Here is a 25,345-nt window from a genome sequence, read left to right as displayed (position 1 = left end):
TGGACTATACGTTCAATCCACCATCCACAATTCACTGTTTAATAGGTATGTAAATTTTAACACAAAATTAAAATTTTAAAGATACTCAACGACCAAATCGACACAAATAAAAAATTTAGAGACTGAATTGTAATTTTGTCCCCATCATCTGAATCTTAGCAATCATATACAAATTCTTGGGTTAATGTATCAATAACCATTTTTTTAATATGAAGAACGCCTCAGGAATCTGTTCAATCCCTCAAAATCAAAAAAGCCACAGCCAATTCTGGATATCCATTCCGTCTACCAAATGATTCATAATAACAGTAGCTCATTTAAAATATTGTTGGTATGCTATTAAATTCATAATAACAGCAGCAGCCACAGCTCTGGAACACTTCAAAATGCTATCCAACAAAATTCTATCATATGCAAAGCTAAACTCAACAAAAAAAACAAAAAAAATTCCATATTATTAAAAAAAAAAAAAAAAAACAAAAGTTCGACCTGTTTTCGAGTAGATCAAAGTGGGCTGGCTATACAGAAACTTTTGCCATAGAAAAATCCTACAAAACTTCTTATTACCTGTAATCTAAAACCTCAGCAACCAAAATTTTATGCCGTTTATTTCTGATAATCAACCTCTGATAATGCAGAGAAATGGAAGGAGGAGGGAAAAGGCTAAAAGAATTGCACCTTGCCTGATATGACAATGGGAGGGTTCAGTTCCACCAGAGTTGCTTTCCCCTCTGATACTAACTGTGGTAATGTGTTGGCCTCTTTTGCTGCAATCCCTTCTCTTGTCCATAATGTTACATGCGGCCACTCATTTTTCGAAATCACTCTTTCGTCCTCAATGCTGCCAACCCGAGCTTCGAAGGCAGCCATTTTATCTGAGAAAAGTAGGGCTGTCAGCTCAACTGGAACTTCTTTGTTTTCGAAGATGCCGTAGTCAGCTACAGCTTTAATGCCATGGCTTCTTTTGTGTGCGAGTGTGACATGAGCGCTTTTAAGTGTGTAATCCTTGTAGCCTTCTTTAATGAATGCTTCAACCTGAGGGTTTTTGGTGCCCAACTGCACAATAATGTTGGAAAACGTAAGGATACACATAGTGGGACTTGGCTTGTGCATATGATGAAATTACAGATACATAATGGATAAAGGATAACGTGGAAAAATATCGGAGCAGATCACAAAAAAAACCGAAAGGGAAGCTAATAACGATCTCGATATTTGAAGATCACGAACAAATTTGTCAGCAGTAAGAAGTATAAGAATATGTCGAGCTACTATTTTTCCTCCCACGTTATCTTATCCACTATGTTTCAGTCATAGACTATGGAACTTGCAAGATGTTTCGAATATCGTTTAACGGTCTGTTAGAAGACGGGAGAAGGATTTAGAAGCTAATTTGGCAAACTACACAGAAAAGGAAGGACTATAACCTATCAGCTTAAGTTTTGTTGGGTCTTGAACCAATTTCACTTAGAACCATGTTGTAAAAATGTCGATGGGCTACCGGCTGTGGGAGCCAAAGTGGTTCGTATACATGTTCACTTACCGTGTGGAGAGCATCTTGGATGTCCTGAACAGGAAGACTGACAGCAGCATACACTATGGTCGCAGACTTCCTCCTCTCTGTAATAGGGCTTTTATAGTCGCCCTTTGAAATCTTCTTTAATTGCTCCAACACATTTTGAACAGCAAACTCAAATGGAACCTGGATAGTAAACATTGATTATTTTATTAACGTTTTCGTCGAAAGACAGTTAATATAGTTTGATACAAACTAAATGGAAGCATGGATAAATCTGAGCTTTTAAAGAGAAGTAAAATGCACCTGAATAGCATTGAGATACTCAGCGTTACCAAACAAAGTTTCTCGCAATTGCTTCTCCCATTTCGCCCATTCTTTCGCGTAAGAACCTTTAGTAGAGTCCGCCCTGCAAAAAAGTTCCAGATTTACATAAGAGGTAGCTGACAAGAAAGCACATTGCAGATCATCTAGTGACATTCCTATGCTAGAAACTTCAAGTCAACAAAGTTCAACAATGAAAGAATCAACTATAAATACTTGAACAAGCCAGCCACCAACCTTCCATGTCTACTAGTATGGAGCTTATACAGACTTAATCCTTCCTCTAAGATAGTCTTCAAATTGTCAGGTAAGGGACTCCTGCAATCCAAGAACAGCAAAATATTAGATGTACAAACTCAAAAAACAATCTCAATAATGGAATAGAGAAATAATCATAACAAAGAGATTGTAGCGCATGGGGAGGGGGAAATAATGAAAAATAAGACCAGTGCTGAGGATCAGTTATTATACCTATCAGATTTCAGCAATGGAATCTTAACCAGAGACCCAAAACGATCGATAAGCTCACCTTCGAACTCTCTACGACTCTGAAAGCATTAGAGAAAAAATGATCAAGATACTAAAAGTGAAACCGAGGATGAAATGGAGGAGCAATGAGAACTGCTCACACCTTGCCCTCATAAAGGTGATAAAACATTAGTAGGACATAGCCTGCATTAGGGGACGCCTTGTCGAGATTTCCCTTCAGAATCACAGATCATTAGTAGAATCATTAGAAAGAGCGTAACCCAATCAATGATGATAAATGAGATACTTTTACAGTTTGAAGTATCAACATAGAGTGCATACTGGATGGTTAACTCTTTGCAGCACACGGAACATGAACACAGCCAGTGCGTCAAGGGAGAAGGGGTTAGAATCAGTTCCTGCACATTCAGCGACAGTAAATGAGAATTCTTCTGTGAAATGTGGAGGGCGAGTAACCAAAATAACAGTTTCCAGTAAAGGCATATATGATGTCAATAGGCACAATACCCTTTATCAACACAACATTTGCAACAGAATCAACATACAACAAAATTTTGAACATAAACTCCTCAATGCCATGAAAAATCACTATTGGAAGAGACAATGAGAAGGAAGCTAGAGACAATTATATTCACATCAGTCATGCTCTCCATAATTTCCTTCTATTACCTTAGCATAATTGGGTATAGCAGCCTCAGATTTAAGAAAAGCCAACCTTTAAGGTATCACTAGTTTTCTCATTAGTTTCTCTCTCCAAGGTCTACTTCCCCATGTTTTATACTCCACAACAAAGCATTTTCGAACAGCATTTCTGATCTCGTTCCGTCATACCACAGCATATTTTTATTTTTGTAGTTTAGACGTCTACAGAATTTAGTAGGAAGTCCTCAAAAAGCATGCAGAACTGTCCAAGATGCTGGAAACATATTAAACCAGAACCAGCAACGCCAAATCATTTCTCAGTTCTCCTCACAAGTTCAAATTCAATTGTCTGAATTGCATGCAGGTTTAAAAGTAACTTTTTTCAAAAGGCATCCCCATATTTTTTTTGAGGAGGAAACTTTTGATTTCATTGGTGTGTGAAAAAAGCCATCACAATATTAGTATAGTCCATGAACTTTCTGTTGATAAAGCAAGTTTCGTGCAATTAAAGAAATAACTTCTCTAGACATATCACGAGACAAGGAACTGAACGTTATAAGCATAAAATGATTATAACCTTCAGAATCAGGTATAACTGGAACTGCAGAGGCTCTTGTGCTATGGCACATATCTTCAATCTGCACAAAAGCAGTTTCTTATAAGGAGTTTAATAAAAACGTACACACAGTTCAAAAACAGAACATCCTCAAAAACTAACACGGCCTTTTGGCCTCTCCCATCACAAAATAGATGGGTCTCTTTTTGTAAATAGGCTTAATAGAAAATAGTCATCTATTTTATAAGAAATACAAAATATAATAGCAGAAAGTAAGACGTTCGTTCGATCATGATTTTTCGGGATTGACATATCCTGTGTTTAGACGATCAATACTTTAAGAAACAAGAGTAACAAATATATTTAAAATGTCAAAATGAAAAAAAAAGTTCTAATGAAGTTGAAACATATGCTAATATCAATCAATTGGATAGCTTTTTTTTCAACTCCTTTAACCAAAAGTGATTTTTAGTTATAATAAAAGTGGCCTATCTATGAAATTTCTGAACTAGATTCAATTTTCCTATTCCAAGGTGCAGATTGATTGGAAGAACTAAGGTCCGTCAGGTTGAAGATATGACAAAAATGGCCTTATCAAGTTCATCCAGAAGCTGGAAATACAAAATGGGTATAGCATCAATAGTCATATTGTATAAATATTTGAGCTAGCATCAAATCGACTATAAATAATTTTGAAATGCAATATGCTGATACAGTGGTCCATGGACATACACCAAAGAGGCTCTATGAATAAATTGGACCCGTCCAAGATATAATATCAAATACCAAATTTCATTTCACCTTTAATTTCTATCTTCGGAATGAAACAATGCTTACATAAAACCGAAAAGCAAATTCAAGGGACAGAAGGATTAAGACGACAAGAACAGAACCAAAGAATATCCTCCGACGTCAAAATCAAATGCTATCACCACGAGTTCCAATGATACATCTAAAAGGCATATTAGAAGGAACTTAAGTATTACAAGCCGCAACTAGAAGACTCTAAGGACTCTGTTTACTTTCTGGAATTTTCTTTTAATAATCTGTAGTCCCATTTCCAAATAAAAAGTTGATAATAGAGATAGAGACAACGCTAAAATAAATTATTTGATGAAGAAGCTAGCAACATTCACTTTATTTTATATTCCTCCCGCTTTGTTCACTGGATTGATGTTTACTATTTAGAGTAAAGAACGAGAACATACTTGTCTCCACACTTCTTCATTTGGTGCGTTTTTGTCTGCAAGCATTATGGAGTATGGTTTTCTCCTACGCTCATCAGCAACCTTCTGCCAATATCTTCCTGTATATATTTAATATATAAGAAACAAGTTGATTGCTCAAAATTATATGCCTAGCACTCTTAACCAAGAATTTTGGGAATTAAAACAATGCAATCTCAAGACACAGTTGCATTCTTCCGAATCCAAAAGCCTATATTTCTCACTAGCTTCGAGAAGGAAAAGAAAGCTTAGAATGGCAAAGCAATTAGGAAGTTAGAATGAACTACAAATTAGCCTCTTGAGGAGGCCAAAAAAACTAACCCTGGAACCTGTGGCCTATACATTTCTCTCCTGATAAGAAAAAACCTCAAACCTCTAGAGTCTAAACAAGTTATCTTATCAGTTTATTTTTTTTACTGTTTCCAGGTAACAAAAAATCAAGATGTAAAAATATATCAAACTCATGAAAGATAAAATAGAAAACCTACTGAAAAAATCCATCCATCTCTTCTAACTCTTCATTTAAGCCCAGATAACCATTTTTGTTTTTGAAAATATTGCTTGTTGCCACACAACTTTTGGTCAGTTTTGCACCTTTAAAAACACATTTGAATTCTAAACAAAACTTCAAAAACAGAATCAAGTTTTTAAAAACTACTTTGTTTAGTTTTAAAAAATTGGCTTGGAACCCTAACCAAGAGGCAAACAAAGAGGCAACATCTGAAATCTCTAGCTTAAAATCATAGAAGAGTCAAGAAATTCATCTATTACCTTTAATCAGGTCACCCATTAGAGTATTGACCGGTCGGTCATCTCCAAGTGCTCCCGGGGCATTAAGTATCTCTCTGCAAAGAGCAGACTTTGCACAGCCTGGGATTCCTATAAATTGAAGTTCAAAGCAACGTATAAAAGTGAATTATAAAAAATCTATTAACCAGAGAATTTGGTTAAACCACAAAAAATGCTACATAATACATTAGAGAAGATCTATGTATTTCATGAACTGTACCAAGCTAAAGTTAATTGAAAGCGACAACAATATAATGCATTTGAGGGCCACTCAAGATAAAAAATTACAGCATCTTGTAAGAGTCAAAATGCAAGAGCAATAGCTGCTAAAGAATTTCCACATTAAAACAATAAATACATTTGTAAACCTCAATGTGATAGTGTCAACTGAAAATATGTAGCTTTATAATTGAAGGATGTGGGAAACTGACAACCAACAATAAACGTGTTCTTTTAGCTCAAACTGCATTCAACCTATACTTTAATGTCTTGACTTGAATAAATTAAATATAAGGAGTAGAATAGTTTCTCTTAGTTCTTTTACCACAATTAAAAGTACTAGAAAGCATACCCATACTATTGTTACATGCTTCAGAAAAGGACAAACACAAATTCAAATGCCAATGGGCATGGGCATGGCTACAAGAAGAACTAAGTTCAGGTAGCCTTCTCAAAAGAGAAATTAAAGGAACCCAAAATATGACAAAAATACATGGTCACGTACACACACACACACACACACATGCATATATACACATATATATAAAGGAAGTATGAAGTTCCTCCACCAAGATAATCCATAATCCTAACCTAGATAATGGAATTTGGACATGAAAAAACTTGACCACAAAAATCTTTAGAACATTTGGAAATAAACAAGGCCTGACCAATTAGCAAATACAAGTACCTGGAAAAAACACAATTAAGCCCTCTGCTTTTGGCACAACATCCTTCCTAGAGAGCATAGGACTTGATGGTGCTGCGTCCTCTTTCTGAAGATCACCCTCTTCGTCCATTCCTTCCTCGACAACAGCCAAGAAGTCTTCTGCTCTAACTAGATTTCCAGCAGATCCGATAAGAGCCTGATTCTGAGGACTGCGCTTAGCATACTGTTCAAGAAAAGGTTCGGCTTCACTAAGATAGATAGACGATGACAGTTGTCTATTCCCGTACTTCCTCCTCAAGTATACAGCCCTATCATGTTAAAAGTATATCATCAACTTCATTATTTTTTCCTGCAAAGTACCTACAATTCTAGTGGAACAAGAAAACAGCCCAACAATCAATAATTATATACTTACCACTCGTCAAGCATCTTGCTGAGCTCCCTTTGTTTTCCAAATGATGTACCCCACAACTTCATTTGCCTACATTTTTTAAATAAAGATAGATATGCTTCACTTTAATAGCAGGATGAATACAAATAATATAGATTTTCTAAAACAAAAATATAGGCAAAAATCTCATTGATGAATAGAATACAGAAGAGAAAAACAACACACCCTCATTGTAATACTAGTGTAATAATGAGTGTTTACACAAAATACAGTAATACACTCCAAGAAATTCTAAGCCCCTTTCAACATTTTTATAGTCTTACTATTAATTTCAATTTAAATTTCTCAAATATAAGCACAAAAAATTGAAGGAAGAATTGGGAAAAGTTCTACAAGAGGATTGTCACTGATTAGTGCATGAACGAAAATTTTATTTGCTTCATCCCCAAGACTGAGAGTGCAAGGAGAATCAAGGATTTTAGACTTATTAACCTTACCATAATCCTTTATAAGATCACTGTAAGCTTCTGGCCCCGAATGATTTAGGAAAGTTCTCCATAGTATTCTTGGAATATCAAGGAGACTCCGTAGTATGGAAAAAAATTATGGATGAAATCCTCATTTAGAACATGAATATTGAAGATTATAGGAACCTGAAGTTGGAGGGTCTTATATTTAAGATTGAGTCCAAGAAAGCGATGGTTAATAGATTGGATTTTTTTTTTGGGATGTATTGTTGTGGAAGAAAAGGCTTTGGGTAGAAATGAAGATCTTGGATGTGGAATTGCCTTCAAACCACGAACCTTCTCCATTTTGAACAATAGTAAACCTAAAGGGCGGATCTATGCCACAGAGGGGTGAGAGACAAGGAAACCTCCCGTTCCCCCTTCTCTTCCTAGCAGTAGTCAATGTCCATAGCAAGATGGTGTCAATTGAAATGGATAAGGGTTGACAAGGACCCTCAGGTAGGACGAGAGAGAATTCATCCATCCCATCTCTAATTTGCTGATGACATGATATTTAATTTTATGTTAGCAACTTTTGAGATCACTTTTGAGATCATTTCAGGGCTTAAAATAAACAGGGATAAGAGTTCTCTGGTAAAACTGCATGGCTTCTAAAATTGAGAGGTAGGCTTTCTTGGTGAGTTTTTAACAATCAGGATCTTCCTAGGTGAAATAGTCCCCACCGTTCTACTCCGTCTTTAGTAATTTTGTACCTCCTTTTCCTTTTCAGTTAACACAACTAGCTTGTATCCCAAAAATAAAAACTAAAAACAATTGGTAACATTCAGCATAGTCTTGTTAAATACAGTCTTGAAAAATATCGTTCCATGATTCCTTTGTAACATTCAGCATTTATCAAAATAATTCTCTAGTTGGACTACTTGATTATTGAGGATTTCTCAAGAAGCATCTTTTTTCTCGTATAAACTCAAGGATCTCCAAGGTTCTTCAAGATTGCAAGTCCGTTAGATTATTTCTTATCTGTTACTTCATGATTGCGTTTGTGTGGTTGAAGGTGGAGGTTTTCTTTTTACTCCCAAAAAAGAATCTTTTACTTTGTTCAAAATAATTTTCATTTAGAACTTTTTTAAAAGGAGCCACCACAAGATAGAAGTTCAAAGAGGAGAATGAGCAAGATGTACTTGCACAAGAGACTCATACTTAAAAATGACAAATAAAAGAACTCCAGCAGTTAGATTTCCGTGTTTGGTGTTTGTAATGTTGCGTATTTTAACCGAGTGCAGGAGTGAAGGGAAGTAACCCCATTGCACTTGCACCATGAATAAGATTATTAGTCTACAATTTCCGTCTCAACTATAGATTCATTTTCTCAATTTGCGAGTAAAAAATATGGCATGCCCATCTTCATCTAATCAATTGATCATACCTCAAGTAATAGGCCTTGTATGCAGATGAACCTTCTTTGAAGAGAATTGACAAACCATTACGAATCAAAAAAGTCCGCAACTACGAGAAAATATTAAGAGTTCAGACTAATTAATAAAATAATTTGTTAATAGCAATCACAACAGAAAGTTCACCTGAACAATTCTTTTTTTAATCCGGTAACCACATTCACACAATTCTTAACCTAAACCCGACATGTGATACTCAGAAACTTGTTAATTTAATACCTCAGATTTCAGACCTCAGGATTCTAGATTAAATCATAAAGCTCTGTGAAGACTATACTCAACTAAAATTAGCATTAATACATCAGTAAAAGAAAAGAAAAGCCCTCAAGCATTAATCGACTAGAGGCTCGTGATGTTTACACCATGACCCAAATAAAAGAGGATTGCACCAATGGCTAATATCTACTGAACAGAAATATTATTTTCCAAAATTTAGAAAAAAAAGAAGAAAAGAATCATGTTGTGAACAATAAAACTGGCCCAATGAACCTGGAAGGTACAAAAGAATAAGAACCGACAAGTACGTCCTGCCCTAGTATGAGGTAAATTATTTCCTTCTTATACTTTTACAATAACTTAAACTAGACAAGTTGAAGAAAAATTACCTTATATGTAAGAAATTTCAGTTTTATCATCAGATTTGCATCTTCATCAGCAAATCCATCTCTTCCCACGGTCCCATTGCCTTCAGTCTCCATCAAATTGTTTTTACTCTTCACTATCTCAGCAGCCTTCTCCTTGTTTTCTTTGAATAAATTAATGTCAACAAAAAAACCTGGGAACACGTGAAACTGTGAGCAAACGTCTTTTATACAGTTTAGAAGAGAGTTGAATAGTTTGATATAGCATATTCTACTTAGTTCTTCTTCTTCTTATTATTATTCTTCGTTTTCCTTTTCTTCTTAAATAAACAAATTTTTACTAAAGAGGATGAAGATGTTACAATATTGAAGCTAGCTTGGAGGGTTTACAACGTGCAAATGTGGAAAAGAGGAAATTAGGAAAGACTTATGACAGCATTGTGATCTTGTACAATTCACGACATCAAAGGTTTAAAGACATGCTTGCCGTTCCCATGATGGGGGGGTGAAGTTTTGTAACATCACTTTTGACATGTGAAACCACCATGTCTTTAAACCTCGGGGGCATTCGTAAAGGCTATCTTGAATGTGCCTCAAGTTCTATCAGCAGGGCGGAAAAGCTTTGAGGCCTGTGTCAGGGTTCATATGCCACCATCTCCACTCATCTGATATCAATAGAAATCCGGGAGGATTTGATTATCCTTCTATTCACTTCCTTTAATATTGTTTCTTAGATCAACACAACCTCCAGATTTAGTTTTCTCGACTATCAATTTCTTCCCTAAATAACCAAGACCCTAGTGTTCTAAGACAACCTTAACAAAACTCTCTTCCCCACCTCCATGGACTCTACTTTTAATCCTCACATAAATAGCATCAGAAATTAAGTTAAACTCCTTAAACCCTTTTGAGCTTTAAACTTTTCTAACTTATATTCTTTCTCCTCCCACTGGGAATGGCTGTAATGTAGACACCTCTCAAATATTCAATGAGAACACACCATAGAGATTCATTAAATCTGATCACTCCAACTGGTTCAATCCAGACTGGGTGTCTTACTTGTGAACCAACATTCTTTTTCAGAGAATGGAGGTGTTAAGAACTCTAGTATACACATTCTCAAGCATCCGCTTGCCACTCAATCTAAATCTACGAGAAGTCCGAACAATATCCTTACTAAACTCAATAAAATATTAATTAATTAGAAGTTGTTTCTTGTTCAACATCTTTACTCATCAGTTTCGTTTCATCTATTAGTGAGAAGTTGTTTCTTGTCAACAGAATTAATTAATTAGGAACAGCTAACTGGAAGTTGAAGAAAAACATATTAAGTTTGGGTTTTAATTTTCAATGTTGGCAATAGCAATCATATCAACTTATGGATTACATATTTGGCTTGGTGAGTCTCCTTTAATGATTAGATTCCCTCGTATTTTCAGGGTGGTTTCAAATCATTCTTGTTCTGCTGTTGGGATAGCTGTCATCATAGTTGGCAACTATTGGCTGGAAAAAAATTAAAAAGATGATGAGATTGGGGAGTTCAGCTCACTTTCAATTCAATTCAACCCTTAAACAAAACCAAAAAAATAAAAAGAAGTATGGAAGATTAATTCTATATGGTGTTGGTAAATTTAATCTTCTACCAATACTTCAACAACACTCTTTCCGTGGTTGGCTTAAAAATTTGCATAACACAAACAAATGGTTATCAATAATAATGGATAAGAAAATGACATTACAATGATTTCAAGAAAGCACCCCTTGCTCTTATGTTATGTTAAATCAACTATGGTTTAAGACAAATATAATCTTTTATGAACACTTTTAACAGTAACAATTGGTGAGCCTTTTGTGGCATGACAAATATCTATTTAGCAGATTTGTTTCGTAAAACCATTTTTGAATTTCATTAATGTCGTACATAAATAAGTCTCTTTTATGAACCTTTCAATTTTGTTTCGACTCGTCGTGAGTTATAAAATTTCAAATCTAATAGAGACCTATTACTATTAGACACAAAATTGAGAGATTTATTTGACGTTTTTTAAAGTTCAAGAAGATGTAAGGTATAACCCTAAAAGTTCAAGTTTAGTCATCTTTATATTTCTTTCTGTTACTTAATTTCCTTTTGTCCAACACTGGGAGTCTTTTTCTTCTTGATCTTTCTAGAAAGTTTCAACCATGAAGGAAATTTTGTTTGAGTTCAATTTTTTTTCTGCTAAAACAAGATATCAACTAATAAAAAACAAAACACACCAGAGTCCAACATCAGAATTATGAATCATAATCATCATGTACAAAAGTGTAAAGAGAATGCTTAAGATACTTTGAATCGAAGTAGTTGAAATAAAGATAAGGAATTCACAGTATGAAAGGTTAGCTATTACCTCGATACAATGGCCACAACCCTGGCTTGTGCCTGAAACATGTTCAACACATTTGACACCATTAATAAAAACATGACAGTAGCTCAACGATACCAATAGGAACAATTATTTTGAACACTGCAACTGAGAATAGAGTGAAAGTCCCAAGCAGTACCTCATTTCTTTTTGATATCGCCGAAAAGCAGAGTCACTTTGAACATGAATGACCATTTTATAGAAAAGGTTGTCAATTGATATGGAACCAATTTTGTGAAAGTTATGATAGCATTTGAAGGCAGCTGGAAGACGCCTGTCTCTCATTAGACGAACCATTTCCTGGATAGATTTGAATTACTTCAAGATCAATTCATATCGAGTAAAGTGAAATGCTCACAAATAAGGTAACTAGTATGACCAACAAAATCAATGATAAAAACAGAGGAAGGGGTTTAAAAGGAATTTAAAAATAACCAACACGTGAAACATTGGTAGGGAAATTGGTTCTCAAGTCTGGAGAAGATGAATCACTATTTGTTTTAAGAGAAAACACAAATACAGATAAAAGTTCATTGTCCTGACATGAAGTAACGATTATCTAACCTGTAATTTGGAGGTGGAAAAATCAGCTGGCTTGGCTTGTAAGAATTTTGATACAACAGATCTGTCTGCATTTCTTGAGTGGGAATCACCATACCAGTCTGAATGATCAGGGCAAAAAGCACTACCCACGTTTTGAAGAAGTGCTTTTATTTGCTGCAGTTGTATTTTACAGAAGCAGAGATGAGAATAAAAATGTGATTCTTAATAGATGAAAATCATTCCATTTCTGTTCCAAAAAAACGCGCAAAACCATCATATTTCATGCCAAGGAATTTCTATTACCTGTTTTTCATCTGACCTATTTGCAGCACAAATTTCCCTCAGGCTTGGTCCCAAATCAAGTCCACCTAAACAAAACAGGGTATACAAACAAAATTAAGGGTGCCAATGGAGAAGGATTAAAAGTAAATAACGGCACCAACACCGTACCTCCTTCGTTATATGGCAGAGCAGGAAATTCTTCCAATACTTTCTCCATGTGTTTTGAACTCTCATGGCTCACCATACGAGCCACAAGACCCTCAAGAATTTCACCCTGCACTTTTATATGATCTTTTGAGCCTGCACACCAATTCCAGTTGACAACCATTATAAACTTTTCAACTCATAACAAAGAGTGAGCAAACACTGCACGAATTATAATTTATAAACACACAAAAAAGTAAGAAAACCTTAGTATAAGTTCATGGCTGCAAGTCATGGAAGAATAGAACAGACGTAAATCAAAGAGACCTATCCATTGAACAATCCATTCAATGGATAGCATACTAACTTTGACAAATGTCTCAAAAAAAACAAAGGTCTCAAAAGAGAACAAAGGTAAAAGGGTATATAGGAATACAAATTTGAAAAGGACAGCATGCAGCTGATAAATGTACTGGCTACAAATTAAAGTTTAAACTGACAAATAAAAATACCTGGTACAGATATTTCTGCAACTTCATCAAGAGCCTTACATACTGTTGTAGCAGTTCCTTCTTCACATAGGGCATCAAAGGAAGCAAAAAAAGATGTCACTGATTTCCTTCAATGGTTAGAAAAGAAAAGGATCAGGCGCCAGAAGAGAGTTGTTTTATGTAACAAACAGTAAGTAGACACTACAAGGTTTAAAAAGAAAAAAAAAAAAAGTAAAATTCACACTATATTCAAATTAGAACATCCGAGTTTAAAACAAAAATCACTTGAGCACTCAAGACATATAATCAAAACCAAAGCTGCATGAAACTAAACAAAAGTAGAGAAGTAGCGCATGCAAGAAACACTTGGAACCCTGGATGATATACACATCTAATAAAGCACAGCAACTGTCAAAATCTGAGAAGCATTGGACGTTGGCAAGTTCAGCAACTGTGAAGATATCATAACTTTTTTTTTGGGACATAATCCCTTAATTCAATTTTCCATGTCATGCAAAACATTAGAAATTACTTTTATTAAAAAAACAAATTGTCTTCAAACAAAAAAATGGGATTGTAAATGAGACGTCGAAACCTACTCTGAAAAAGAAAATTGTTCATACCAAGTAAATTAAATGAAATTATGGACCATCACCTGCTTGAGAATAACCAAACATGATTGGTTGGTAAGCGCCACTTTCTACAAAAAGCTATTATTTCTGAAGTTGAATAGAACTTTGGCTTTCCGTTTCCCAGTTCTGTAACTGCTGTAACTACCACTGCACGAAATGAAAGAGTGCATTGCTTAAAACCTAATGCAATATACTGACAGAAAACAGCACAACATAAAAATAATAATATTTTCAATAGAAACATAAATGACCAATGTGGAAATAGGTAAATATAAGTTTCATTGGACGGCAGGAAGGATGTCAAGATAATTATTATGTATAACAACTCAAAAATTAATTAGAACAGCTTCATGATTGAAAATCTATAAAAAGGACGCTCAAGTAAGAATTTACTCCAGTTTCAATCAAATCAACAGTCCTAGAAAAGATAATTAAAAAACAAAATTTAAGGGAAAAAATCTTCAGAAAGAATTTGTGATGTCCCCAACCAATGTCCCACATTGGTTGGGGAGGAGAACAAACCACAGTTTATCACATTGGTTGGGGAGGAGAACAAACCACAGTTTATCACATTGGTTGGGGAGGAGAACAAACCACAGTTTATCACATTGGTTGGGGAGGAGAACAAACCACAGTTTATCACATTGGTTGGGGAGGAGAACAAACCACAGTTTATCACATTGGTTGGGGAGGAGAACAAACCACAGTTTATCACATTGGTTGGGGAGGAGAACAAACCACAGTTTATCACATTGGTTGGGGAGGAGAACAAACCACAGTTTATCACATTGGTTGGGGAGGAGAACAAACCACAGTTTATCACATTGGTTGGGGAGGAGAACAAACCACAGTTTATAAGGGTGTGGAAACCTTCCCCTAGCAAACGCGTTTTAAATTCTTGAGGGGAAGCCCGAAAGGGAAAGCCCAAAGAGGACAATATCTACTAGCGGTGGATCTGGGTCGTTACAAATCGTATCAGAGCCAGACACCGGACGATGTGCCAGCCTTCTCGCTGTTCCCTGAAGGGGGGTAGACACAAGGCGGTGTGCCAATAAGGACGCTGGCCCCAAAGGGGGGTAGATTTAGGGGCGGTCCCACATCGATTGGAGGAAGGAAAGAGTGCCAGCGAGGACGCTGGGCCCCGAAGGGGGGTGGATTGTGATGTCCCACATTGGTTGGGGGGAGAACAAACCACCATATATAAGGGTGTGGAAACCTTCCCCTGACAGACGCGTTTTAAAGCCTTGAGGGGAAGCCCAAAGAGGACAATATCTACTAGCGGTGGATCTGGGTCGTTACAGAATTCCATCCAGTATCAAAGAGGAAAAATTGATCATACAAATCCTTCCTGCGCTCCCTCTTAATTAAATCAAAAAACAATTAGTTCAAGTTGAAAGTTCTAAATTTAAGACTAAAGACTAATAAATTGAAAGTTGTAAGTTGCTATTACCATAATCCTCTCGTGGTCGCTGGCCATGATCTCCCAGAACGGCAGTTACTAACTCCATTGATATGCACATACGGTTACTCTAAAAGAAGAAAGGTAGCAAGATGGTTAAGTGCTGCAAGGAAATGTACAATGGCAGAAAATATATAAACATGTTAAAGATTCTCATAGCATTTTATTTTTCATGGAAAGCCGTCCTTTGTGGAAAAAATGGAAGAAACAAAAGGACCTACAAAAAGAACCAAACATAGAACTTGTACAATATATACAAAAGTGGGGCTCCAATTAACAAGAAAAAAGGCATAAAGAAGGTGCAAGGATCAAGGCTAAAAGCTTTAAATAACAATCATTGTTTTTTTAATGTTAACAATACCTCAAGGAAATCATTGAACTCTGCTTGTTTTTTTGGTGCTACAGATCCCCAAGCCTCTCGAAACATCCTTCCCAGAACAAAGACACCAACAGCAGTGTATCTGAAATGGTATTTTTATTCAGAAAAGCTTCAAAAATGTGGCAAAATAGAAATGGCAACCGTGATAAGTTCCAAAGTTATGAAGTCCAAACTTATGGCATCCTCCTCGTCTAATACTAAAAGCTACAAAAGAAATAATAATAATGGCAAATGATATTGTAGGAAGTGTGTGCAGAGCAGTTAACGAGCCTTATTCAAGAAAGAATACCAAAAAAAAAATGAGTACCACTTCAAATTCAATTCCATACTGGCTTTATCAAAATGGATTTTAGCAAATCAGCATATCATACACCCTTCAAAAACAAATTTAAAAGAAAAGACAATTATCGGCATACATATTCCCGAAGCTGTTTTTTGCATATGCTCCGCCCTGATGACCAGCGTACATAAACAAAGACCCAGAGTGTTTTAGTGAAACCTGCAGAAATTTCCAAGTTAAATAACCTAATAACAACTTATAGAATTCAGAACACATTCAATATACTATTACCATGAGAAACAGTAACCAAGCAGTATAAGCAATGAAAATTTTCACGGTAAGATATGAATTTATCATGAAGTAGGAAACGGGATCGTTCCAAAGCGAGAAGAAAACCATATTAACCCTCACAATAATGGAACCACTTTTTTTAGAACTCAAGAACACAGTGGTAAAACCTATAGAACAAATCCTGTTTAGTAAGGTCACAGTATGGACCCACTTTTGCAGTATTAAAGCATAAAGAATCACAAAATGCATTGTCACCAACACAACACCCAAAATTGAATCAACGTCCAAAACAGTTAATGTACTTTTACTTTGAAGCAAAAACACTATCATTAACGGTTTAAAAAACCAGAATAGGGAGTGAATGACATTAAAAGATATGTAGTAACTCCATTATAAATGGAAGATTAAGCACCGTAAACATATGGTACTCTTGACAAAAAAATGCAGGTAAATCTTTATACCTCCAATGTAGCCAAGCCTTTTGATACCATCTCTATCATCCTTGTTCTAATCTGACATAAAAACATACACACATTAAACATATTACCAGGAAACAAATTCTCTAATTATTGACAATGAAATAAACAATAACATCTAATCACCTGATAAAAAATTACCCCAGAATAACCATATAAACCGTCCTTTTTTCCATAATGGAAAATTTCATTAAATATGATGACATGATGCATGTTTCACAAAGACAAAGGTCCAATAGAAGCCAAAAGAAAAGTAGAAGGTTCACAAGATAATTTCCCATCCATTTATCCATAAAAAAAAAAAAGAAAAAAAAAGAGAAACCATGCTCTCATTTTTCTGAAAAAAATACAAAAGGGCAAACGAGGGGTAAACTAGATAATCTATTAAAAGCAACCACGCAACTAACTATACAGAAACGGGTTCCAACTCAATCTAATAAGACTTCGCAGGTAATTACAAGATTCCTTGGAAACTGACACCCAAACAGAAGCATTAAAAGTAGCAGTGTGCCAAAGCTTCTCCCAAGATCTCTCCAAATCTCAAAAACTCCGTCGTTTCTCTCAATCCAAAGGCCCCGAAGGCTGCGAAGAAACCAACCTCCTACAAAATTGAACCCTTATTGGCATATGCAAAAGGACACCCAAGTGAATGGGAGGTTTACTTGGTCTAATCTCAAGGAATGTAGTAGATTAGATAGGTATCTGAACCCAAACTAACACTGAAGGTCTTGGTAAAAAATTAACAAGTTCACCGCTATAAATCATAACCCAAATCCTCTTCCACACTCTTAGAGAGAGAACCAATGCAACCCCAATATACAGAATGAAAGCCTCAGAACGCAGTCCAGGGTGTTCACTCTCCCAACCTATAATTTTATACACAAGCAGTTTATTGCAAAGGATTCCCCCAGAAATCCATATAAAATCAATTTTAACCTTGGATGGTGGAACCAGTGGTAAGCAAAGTTTATTTCTAATTAAAATCACCAAATAACTAAACCACCATTTTATTAATTTTTCTTATAAGCTTTGGTGCAAACTCTTTTTCAACCTGATGCAGTTTCGACTTGTTGCATACACTTGGATCGTTAAGATGTTTTTAGGGGTGGTAGAAAGAGAAGGTTTTAGTAATTTCGCACGGGCAACAATATGTGTTTGATTAGAGGAACAAAAGTCTTTGATGACAGGAGTAAAGATGTTGAATATTGAACTAAATCACTAAAAAAGAAGAAGAAGAAGAATTGTTTGGAATGGAGTTCAGACTTTTATATACCTTCCTCATGAAAACGTTAGTTTTTAAAAATTTTGGTATTCCTCTGGCCTCCTTACATACTGGAATGGAGTCCCTCTGGCCTTCTTTTCTTTTCTTTTTAATTATTAGATCTTATTGGGTTTTTTCTTTCTAAATGTAGTTAACAAGAAAATGGGGAAGTTACAACAAAACTCGGCCGATGACGCAAAGAATGCACCTAGAAAAACACATACCCAAACAAGCCAATGACATGGTGAATGGGAAAACCATCTTCGAGGTAGAATAATGACAATCTAACAAACGAGCTAAATATACATAATTAAGTGTAATAAAGAAAAACCAGAGTCCCAAGTGTAACTTGAAAAAGAAATACCTCCTGATCCGACTTCTCGTTCTCAAATTTAGGGTAGAATGTAGCTCTTATTTGTGCCTGTGTGTATGCCGAATTATCCACAGTAAACTGTTCAATCTGATTGCCCTTAAGTAATTGAGTCAAGGGAATGGCGCTGCTATTTGCAGCAATTTCAGCATTACTCCCCTTGTTTTCAATAGATGTTCCAACGGCAGGTGCCTTTTCACCTTCAACCACTGCAGCCCCACTGGTTGTTCCATAAGCTTTTGGTTTCCAAATTGCTCTATGACCAAGCCCAGGGGTGGCCAGGTTTGTAGGCTGGGCATTTCCAAACTGCACACTAGTAATAGGAATATGCGGTTGATTACTCTCAGTAACCCTCAAATTACTGAGTGCATTAGTTACAACTTCAGAAGCAGCCTCTGACTCTGTAGAAATTCCTTCAACCTTTGCCTTCTCTTTCCACTTCTGCTCTCTACGACCACCCCTTCGCTGCAAATCAAGATCAAACTTAACAACGACAATCCAAACATAAAATTCTAATTCCAGATTCCTTGAGACAAATAAATAAACAGAACAGAAGGATGAATCCTTTTGTATGCGGATTGTAATAACACTAATTATTATAAATTCCACTAAAACCATCATAACAAATTCTCTCAAAACAGATTACCAAATTCAAAACGAGATGATAGTGATTAAGATGATCGTGATTAGCAAAAGCATCAAGATAACCAGATACAAAAACCGAGATGAAAATCCATCGCATATTCCAACAATGGCAAACAAAATTCAGAAATGGGTACCTGATTGTAAGGCATCAGGAATCGAGAATTCCACAAAACCGAAAAAGGGAAGGCAATCGAGGTTGACAGAATAAGAAGAGAAGGAGGTAAAATAAAGTGGGAAAGAGAGCAGGGAATGAAGGGGAAGGCCCTGTAATGGAAGGTGGAAGAGGAAGAGAAACGAGGGAGAGGAAGAGTTATAGCACGGAAAATCCTATGCGGCGCCGACATTCAAGTGCAAGGGCTCTGCAACTGATCAATATATGAATATGGTTATAGAGAGAGAAAGACGAGGAGGGTCAGGCGAATTGTGAGCAGGGAATAGTCCACACCTCTTTCGCGCTAAACATGGTGGAGATGAGAAAAGCCTAAACCATGGTGTAGATGAGAGAAGCAGTTTGATTGTATATATTAAATATTATATTTAATATAAAGTTAATTCAATATATTATGAATTTGATTGTATATATTGAATATTATATTTAATATATTATGAGTTTGATTGTATATATTGAATATTATATTTAATATAAAGTTAATTTAATATATTATTCAAAAAAAAATATATATATATATATATATTATAAAAATTAGGAATATTAAGTCGATAATTAAAAAGAAAAATTAATTTCGTTAGATTAGGTTAATTTCCCATATTTTTTTTAGATTTAGTTGTTAGTTCATTCTCCAATTTAGATTTTATAGATTTAGTTAGTTACAATTTTTTTAACAAACCTTTTACTTTTATTAAAATTAAAATTTAATTTTGTTAGCTTTAAGTATCATAATAACGTTGCGTAAATTAAGAATCTCAAAATATTTATTATACATTATTTGAATTAAGACGGATGAACACTCCAAATCAAATACATCATGTTAATTAAGACCAGTGAACACTCCAAATCAAAATATTATACATTCAAATACATTATTTGAATTAAGATATGTGAACACTTCAAATCTAAATATTATACATTATTTGAATTAAGACAGGTAAACACTCCAAATCAAAATATAATACATTATTTGAATTAAGACTGCAGACAGATAAATCTTTTACCTGCGTATAAATAAAGAAAAACTACCCATTAACATAGATGAATCTTTACCATTGTAATAACACTAATAATAGTAAATTCCACAAAAACCATCAAACGTTGCANATAAGCTTTTGGTTTCCAAATTGCTCTATGACCAAGCCCAGGGGTGGCCAGGTTTGTAGGCTGGGCATTTCCAAACTGCACACTAGTAATAGGAATATGCGGTTGATTACTCTCAGTAACCCTCAAATTACTGAGTGCATTAGTTACAACTTCAGAAGCAGCCTCTGACTCTGTAGAAATTCCTTCAACCTTTGCCTTCTCTTTCCACTTCTGCTCTCTACGACCACCCCTTCGCTGCAAATCAAGATCAAACTTAACAACGACAATCCAAACATAAAATTCTAATTCCAGATTCCTTGAGACAAATAAATAAACAGAACAGAAGGATGAATCCTTTTGTATGCGGATTGTAATAACACTAATTATTATAAATTCCACTAAAACCATCATAACAAATTCTCTCAAAACAGATTACCAAATTCAAAACGAGATGATAGTGATTAAGATGATCGTGATTAGCAAAAGCATCAAGATAACCAGATACAAAAACCGAGATGAAAATCCATCGCATATTCCAACAATGGCAAACAAAATTCAGAAATGGGTACCTGATTGTAAGGCATCAGGAATCGAGAATTCCACAAAACCGAAAAAGGGAAGGCAATCGAGGTTGACAGAATAAGAAGAGAAGGAGGTAAAATAAAGTGGGAAAGAGAGCAGGGAATGAAGGGGAAGGCCCTGTAATGGAAGGTGGAAGAGGAAGAGAAACGAGGGAGAGGAAGAGTTATAGCACGGAAAATCCTATGCGGCGCCGACATTCAAGTGCAAGGGCTCTGCAACTGATCAATATATGAATATGGTTATAGAGAGAGAAAGACGAGGAGGGTCAGGCGAATTGTGAGCAGGGAATAGTCCACACCTCTTTCGCGCTAAACATGGTGGAGATGAGAAAAGCCTAAACCATGGTGTAGATGAGAGAAGCAGTTTGATTGTATATATTAAATATTATATTTAATATAAAGTTAATTCAATATATTATGAATTTGATTGTATATATTGAATATTATATTTAATATATTATGAGTTTGATTGTATATATTGAATATTATATTTAATATAAAGTTAATTTAATATATTATTCAAAAAAAAATATATATATATATATATATTATAAAAATTAGGAATATTAAGTCGATAATTAAAAAGAAAAATTAATTTCGTTAGATTAGGTTAATTTCCCATATTTTTTTTAGATTTAGTTGTTAGTTCATTCTCCAATTTAGATTTTATAGATTTAGTTAGTTACAATTTTTTTAACAAACCTTTTACTTTTATTAAAATTAAAATTTAATTTTGTTAGCTTTAAGTATCATAATAACGTTGCGTAAATTAAGAATCTCAAAATATTTATTATACATTATTTGAATTAAGACGGATGAACACTCCAAATCAAATACATCATGTTAATTAAGACCAGTGAACACTCCAAATCAAAATATTATACATTCAAATACATTATTTGAATTAAGATATGTGAACACTTCAAATCTAAATATTATACATTATTTGAATTAAGACAGGTAAACACTCCAAATCAAAATATAATACATTATTTGAATTAAGACTGCAGACAGATAAATCTTTTACCTGCGTATAAATAAAGAAAAACTACCCATTAACATAGATGAATCTTTACCATTGTAATAACACTAATAATAGTAAATTCCACAAAAACCATCAAACGTTGCAAAAAATAATAAATAACAAATTCTCAATACCAACACAAAACAGAATAGATTGTCGAATTCAAAACCAGACGATCGTGAATACCTAAGCATCAACAAAAACAAACAAAGATACTCAAATACAAAAATATAGAGATGAATTCATTGAATTACAATGGTGAACAAAATTCATCAAAAGAAATGAGTATTGTAAGGCATGATGAATCGAGAATCACAAGAAACGGGGAAAGGGAATCGAGAATTACAATAAACAAGAAAAGAAAAGGCAATTGAGGCTGACAGAGTAAGGGAACGAGGTAAATGACAAGAAACAAGAAAAGGGAAGGCAATTGAGGCTGCGAGAGTAAGGGAACGAGGTAAATTACAAGAAACAAGAAAAGGGAGAGGCAGTTGAGACTCCGNGATGAAAATCCATCGCATATTCCAACAATGGCAAACAAAATTCAGAAATGGGTACCTGATTGTAAGGCATCAGGAATCGAGAATTCCACAAAACCGAAAAAGGGAAGGCAATCGAGGTTGACAGAATAAGAAGAGAAGGAGGTAAAATAAAGTGGGAAAGAGAGCAGGGAATGAAGGGGAAGGCCCTGTAATGGAAGGTGGAAGAGGAAGAGAAACGAGGGAGAGGAAGAGTTATAGCACGGAAAATCCTATGCGGCGCCGACATTCAAGTGCAAGGGCTCTGCAACTGATCAATATATGAATATGGTTATAGAGAGAGAAAGACGAGGAGGGTCAGGCGAATTGTGAGCAGGGAATAGTCCACACCTCTTTCGCGCTAAACATGGTGGAGATGAGAAAAGCCTAAACCATGGTGTAGATGAGAGAAGCAGTTTGATTGTATATATTAAATATTATATTTAATATAAAGTTAATTCAATATATTATGAATTTGATTGTATATATTGAATATTATATTTAATATATTATGAGTTTGATTGTATATATTGAATATTATATTTAATATAAAGTTAATNCTTAGGTTAGGTTAGTTTCAAATAATTTTTTTTAGATTTAATTGGTTAATTGATTCTATTTTATAGATTTAGTTAGGTGAAAAAAATTTCATATATTTTTTATTACAAATATTTTATTTTATTAAAATAAAAAATTAATTTGGGTGAACGTGCTTAAAATAAATAAGAGTATCCACCACACTACCAAACACTCCAAATCAAAATATTTATTATACATTATTTGAATGAAGACGGATGAACATTTTAAATCAAAATATTATACGTTATTTGAATTAAGACGAGTGAACACTCTAAATCAAAATATTATATATAAAAAATATTATACATTATTTGAATTAAGACGGCACACTCCAAATCAAAATATTATACGTTATTTGAATTGAGATTAGTGAACCCAAATTAAAATATTATATATTATTTGAATTAAATACCAAAATTAGAATAAGATNTATATATATATATATATATTATAAAAATTAGGAATATTAAGTCGATAATTAAAAAGAAAAATTAATTTCGTTAGATTAGGTTAATTTCCCATATTTTTTTTAGATTTAGTTGTTAGTTCATTCTCCAATTTAGATTTTATAGATTTAGTTAGTTACAATTTTTTTAACAAACCTTTTANATTGCAAATCTATAAAACATGATAATATCTAAACATTAACCTCAGAAAATAGGGTGAAAATAAGTAATGAAGTAAGGATGACTTAATTAATAACAACGTAAAAAAATATAATTAATTTGTTTGGAAATAAGGAATATAATTAATTGGTTTGGAAATAAAGAAATTTTGGAAGAATTATTTTTAAATAAAAATATAATTTGATAACAGGTACAAATAGAAAATAAAATAAAATTATCAATTTTACTTTTCCCTTCTCTATCTTTATCAAATTTTGTATGAAATTTTGTAAAAATATAAAATATCTATAGTAACCTAATTTAGATAAAATATAAAATATCTCTCTATTCATATGGTAATTTTATATAAAATATCTCTCAATTATATAGTAATCTAATGATATGGTAATCTAATTTTAAAACTGGCGTACATCCACCGTTTTAGATTTAGATGAAGAACAGTAAATAACATTATCTCACTTACATGAATAAAATATAAATTTTGTATCGAATAAAATATCAGATAAAATATATTTTAAAATAAAAATATCTCTCAATATGGTAATCTAATTTTAGACTAATACTAAAACTTTGGGATAAAGATAAGAATGTAAATATCTATTCGATTGATATGGTAATCTAATTTTAGATGGATACTAAAACTTTGGGATGAAAACAAGAATATAAATATCTATCTCCATTGATATGGTAATCTAATTTTAATTTTAGAACCATACTAAAACTTTAATGTAAATAACTAAAACCAAACTTTTGGATGAAACAATAAAGGTAAGTTTGAGAATTACCTGAAACTTTTGGATGAAAACAAAAATATAAATAATTTTTCGAAAATGTAAATAATCTTTTAGAAAAGGTAAATAATCTTTTGAAAATCTAAAAGTAAGTAGGTTAGTACTTACTAAATGATCTTTTCGAAAAGATAAATAATCTTAAGGTAAGTACTTACTAAAGGTTAGTAAAGAAAGACAGACATTTTAGACATTTTAGTTGTTGTAAATTTATAATTTACTTTTATAATTTTTTTATAATTTAAGAGACAGATCATACCTTTAATAAAGAAAGACAGACATTTTAGACATTTTAATTTTTTTATAATTTAAGATCATACCTTTAATAAAGAAAGACAGACATTTTAGACATTTTAATTTTTTTATAATTTAAGAGACAGATCATACCTTTAATAAAGAAAGACAGACATTTTAGACATTTTAGTTGTTGTAAATTTATAATTTACTTTTATAATTTAAGAGACAGACCATAATACTTACAAAAAGAAAGACATTTTAGTTGTTGTAAATTTATAATTTACTTTTATAATTTAAGAGACAAACCATAATTATTATAAAAGACAAACCATAATTCGTCAAAATGCGTCAAAATGCATTCAAGACATTTTAAATGTAGTAACTTTTATAATTTAAGACCATAATTTGTCAGTAACTTTTCCTCACCATAATCATTCTAGGAATGAATGAAACTTAATTAAGGCGTCTTGATTTATTTGTTAATTTAAAAAAAAAAATTTATTTGTTAATTTAAAAAAAAAAAAAAGTAAATAGAGATCCAACGATTTTGTTTTTAAAAAAATGAAAAACAGAAAACAAACAAACAAAAAATATAAAGAATTATACGAGACCATCAATACATCATATTATTTGTCTAACATTCTCAAAGAAAAAAAACACCAATTTCCAAGAACGAACAAATTAATATTATTTGTCAACATTCTAAAAAAAACACCTATTTCCAAGAACGAAGAAATCCGTGGGTTAACAAAACTGTCTTC

At 33.6% G+C, this 25,345-nt stretch overlaps 1 protein-coding gene across 2 annotated transcripts; it reads right to left on the bottom strand.

The window, feature by feature from the left end:
* Positions 1-247: 247 nt before the first annotated feature.
* LOC111782956 (tRNA ligase 1) lies at positions 248-21,147 on the bottom strand. Of its 2 annotated transcripts, XM_023663814.1 has the most exons (28): positions 20,801-21,147; positions 20,264-20,486; positions 18,326-18,573; positions 16,686-16,736; positions 16,070-16,152; positions 15,636-15,735; positions 15,266-15,344; positions 13,839-13,962; positions 13,205-13,311; positions 12,717-12,848; positions 12,570-12,634; positions 12,288-12,440; positions 11,863-12,023; positions 11,709-11,740; positions 9,346-9,515; positions 8,713-8,792; positions 6,844-6,909; positions 6,450-6,736; positions 5,525-5,632; positions 4,736-4,833; positions 3,549-3,609; positions 2,651-2,727; positions 2,472-2,543; positions 2,312-2,388; positions 2,078-2,158; positions 1,823-1,925; positions 1,544-1,702; positions 248-1,056 (listed from the first exon to the last, which is right to left on the bottom strand). In XM_023663814.1, the coding sequence occupies exons 1-28, from the start codon at positions 21,008-21,010 to the stop codon at positions 664-666; spliced, it is 3,600 nt and encodes a 1,199-aa protein (XP_023519582.1). In that variant the 5' UTR covers positions 21,011-21,147; the 3' UTR covers positions 248-663. The 2 variants fall into 2 exon arrangements, with proteins under 2 accessions (XP_023519582.1, XP_023519581.1); XM_023663813.1 differs by lacking the exons at positions 20,264-20,486; positions 20,801-21,147 and adding an exon at positions 19,111-19,457 and having other exon boundaries at positions 18,326-18,796.
* Positions 21,148-25,345: the final 4,198 nt, after the last annotated feature.

The sequence above is a fragment of the Cucurbita pepo genome, chromosome LG20 (assembly GCF_002806865.2).
Source record: "Cucurbita pepo subsp. pepo cultivar mu-cu-16 chromosome LG20, ASM280686v2, whole genome shotgun sequence".
NCBI lineage: Eukaryota > Viridiplantae > Streptophyta > Magnoliopsida > Cucurbitales > Cucurbitaceae > Cucurbita > Cucurbita pepo.
This window is presented reverse-complemented; position numbering and strand designations above follow the sequence as displayed.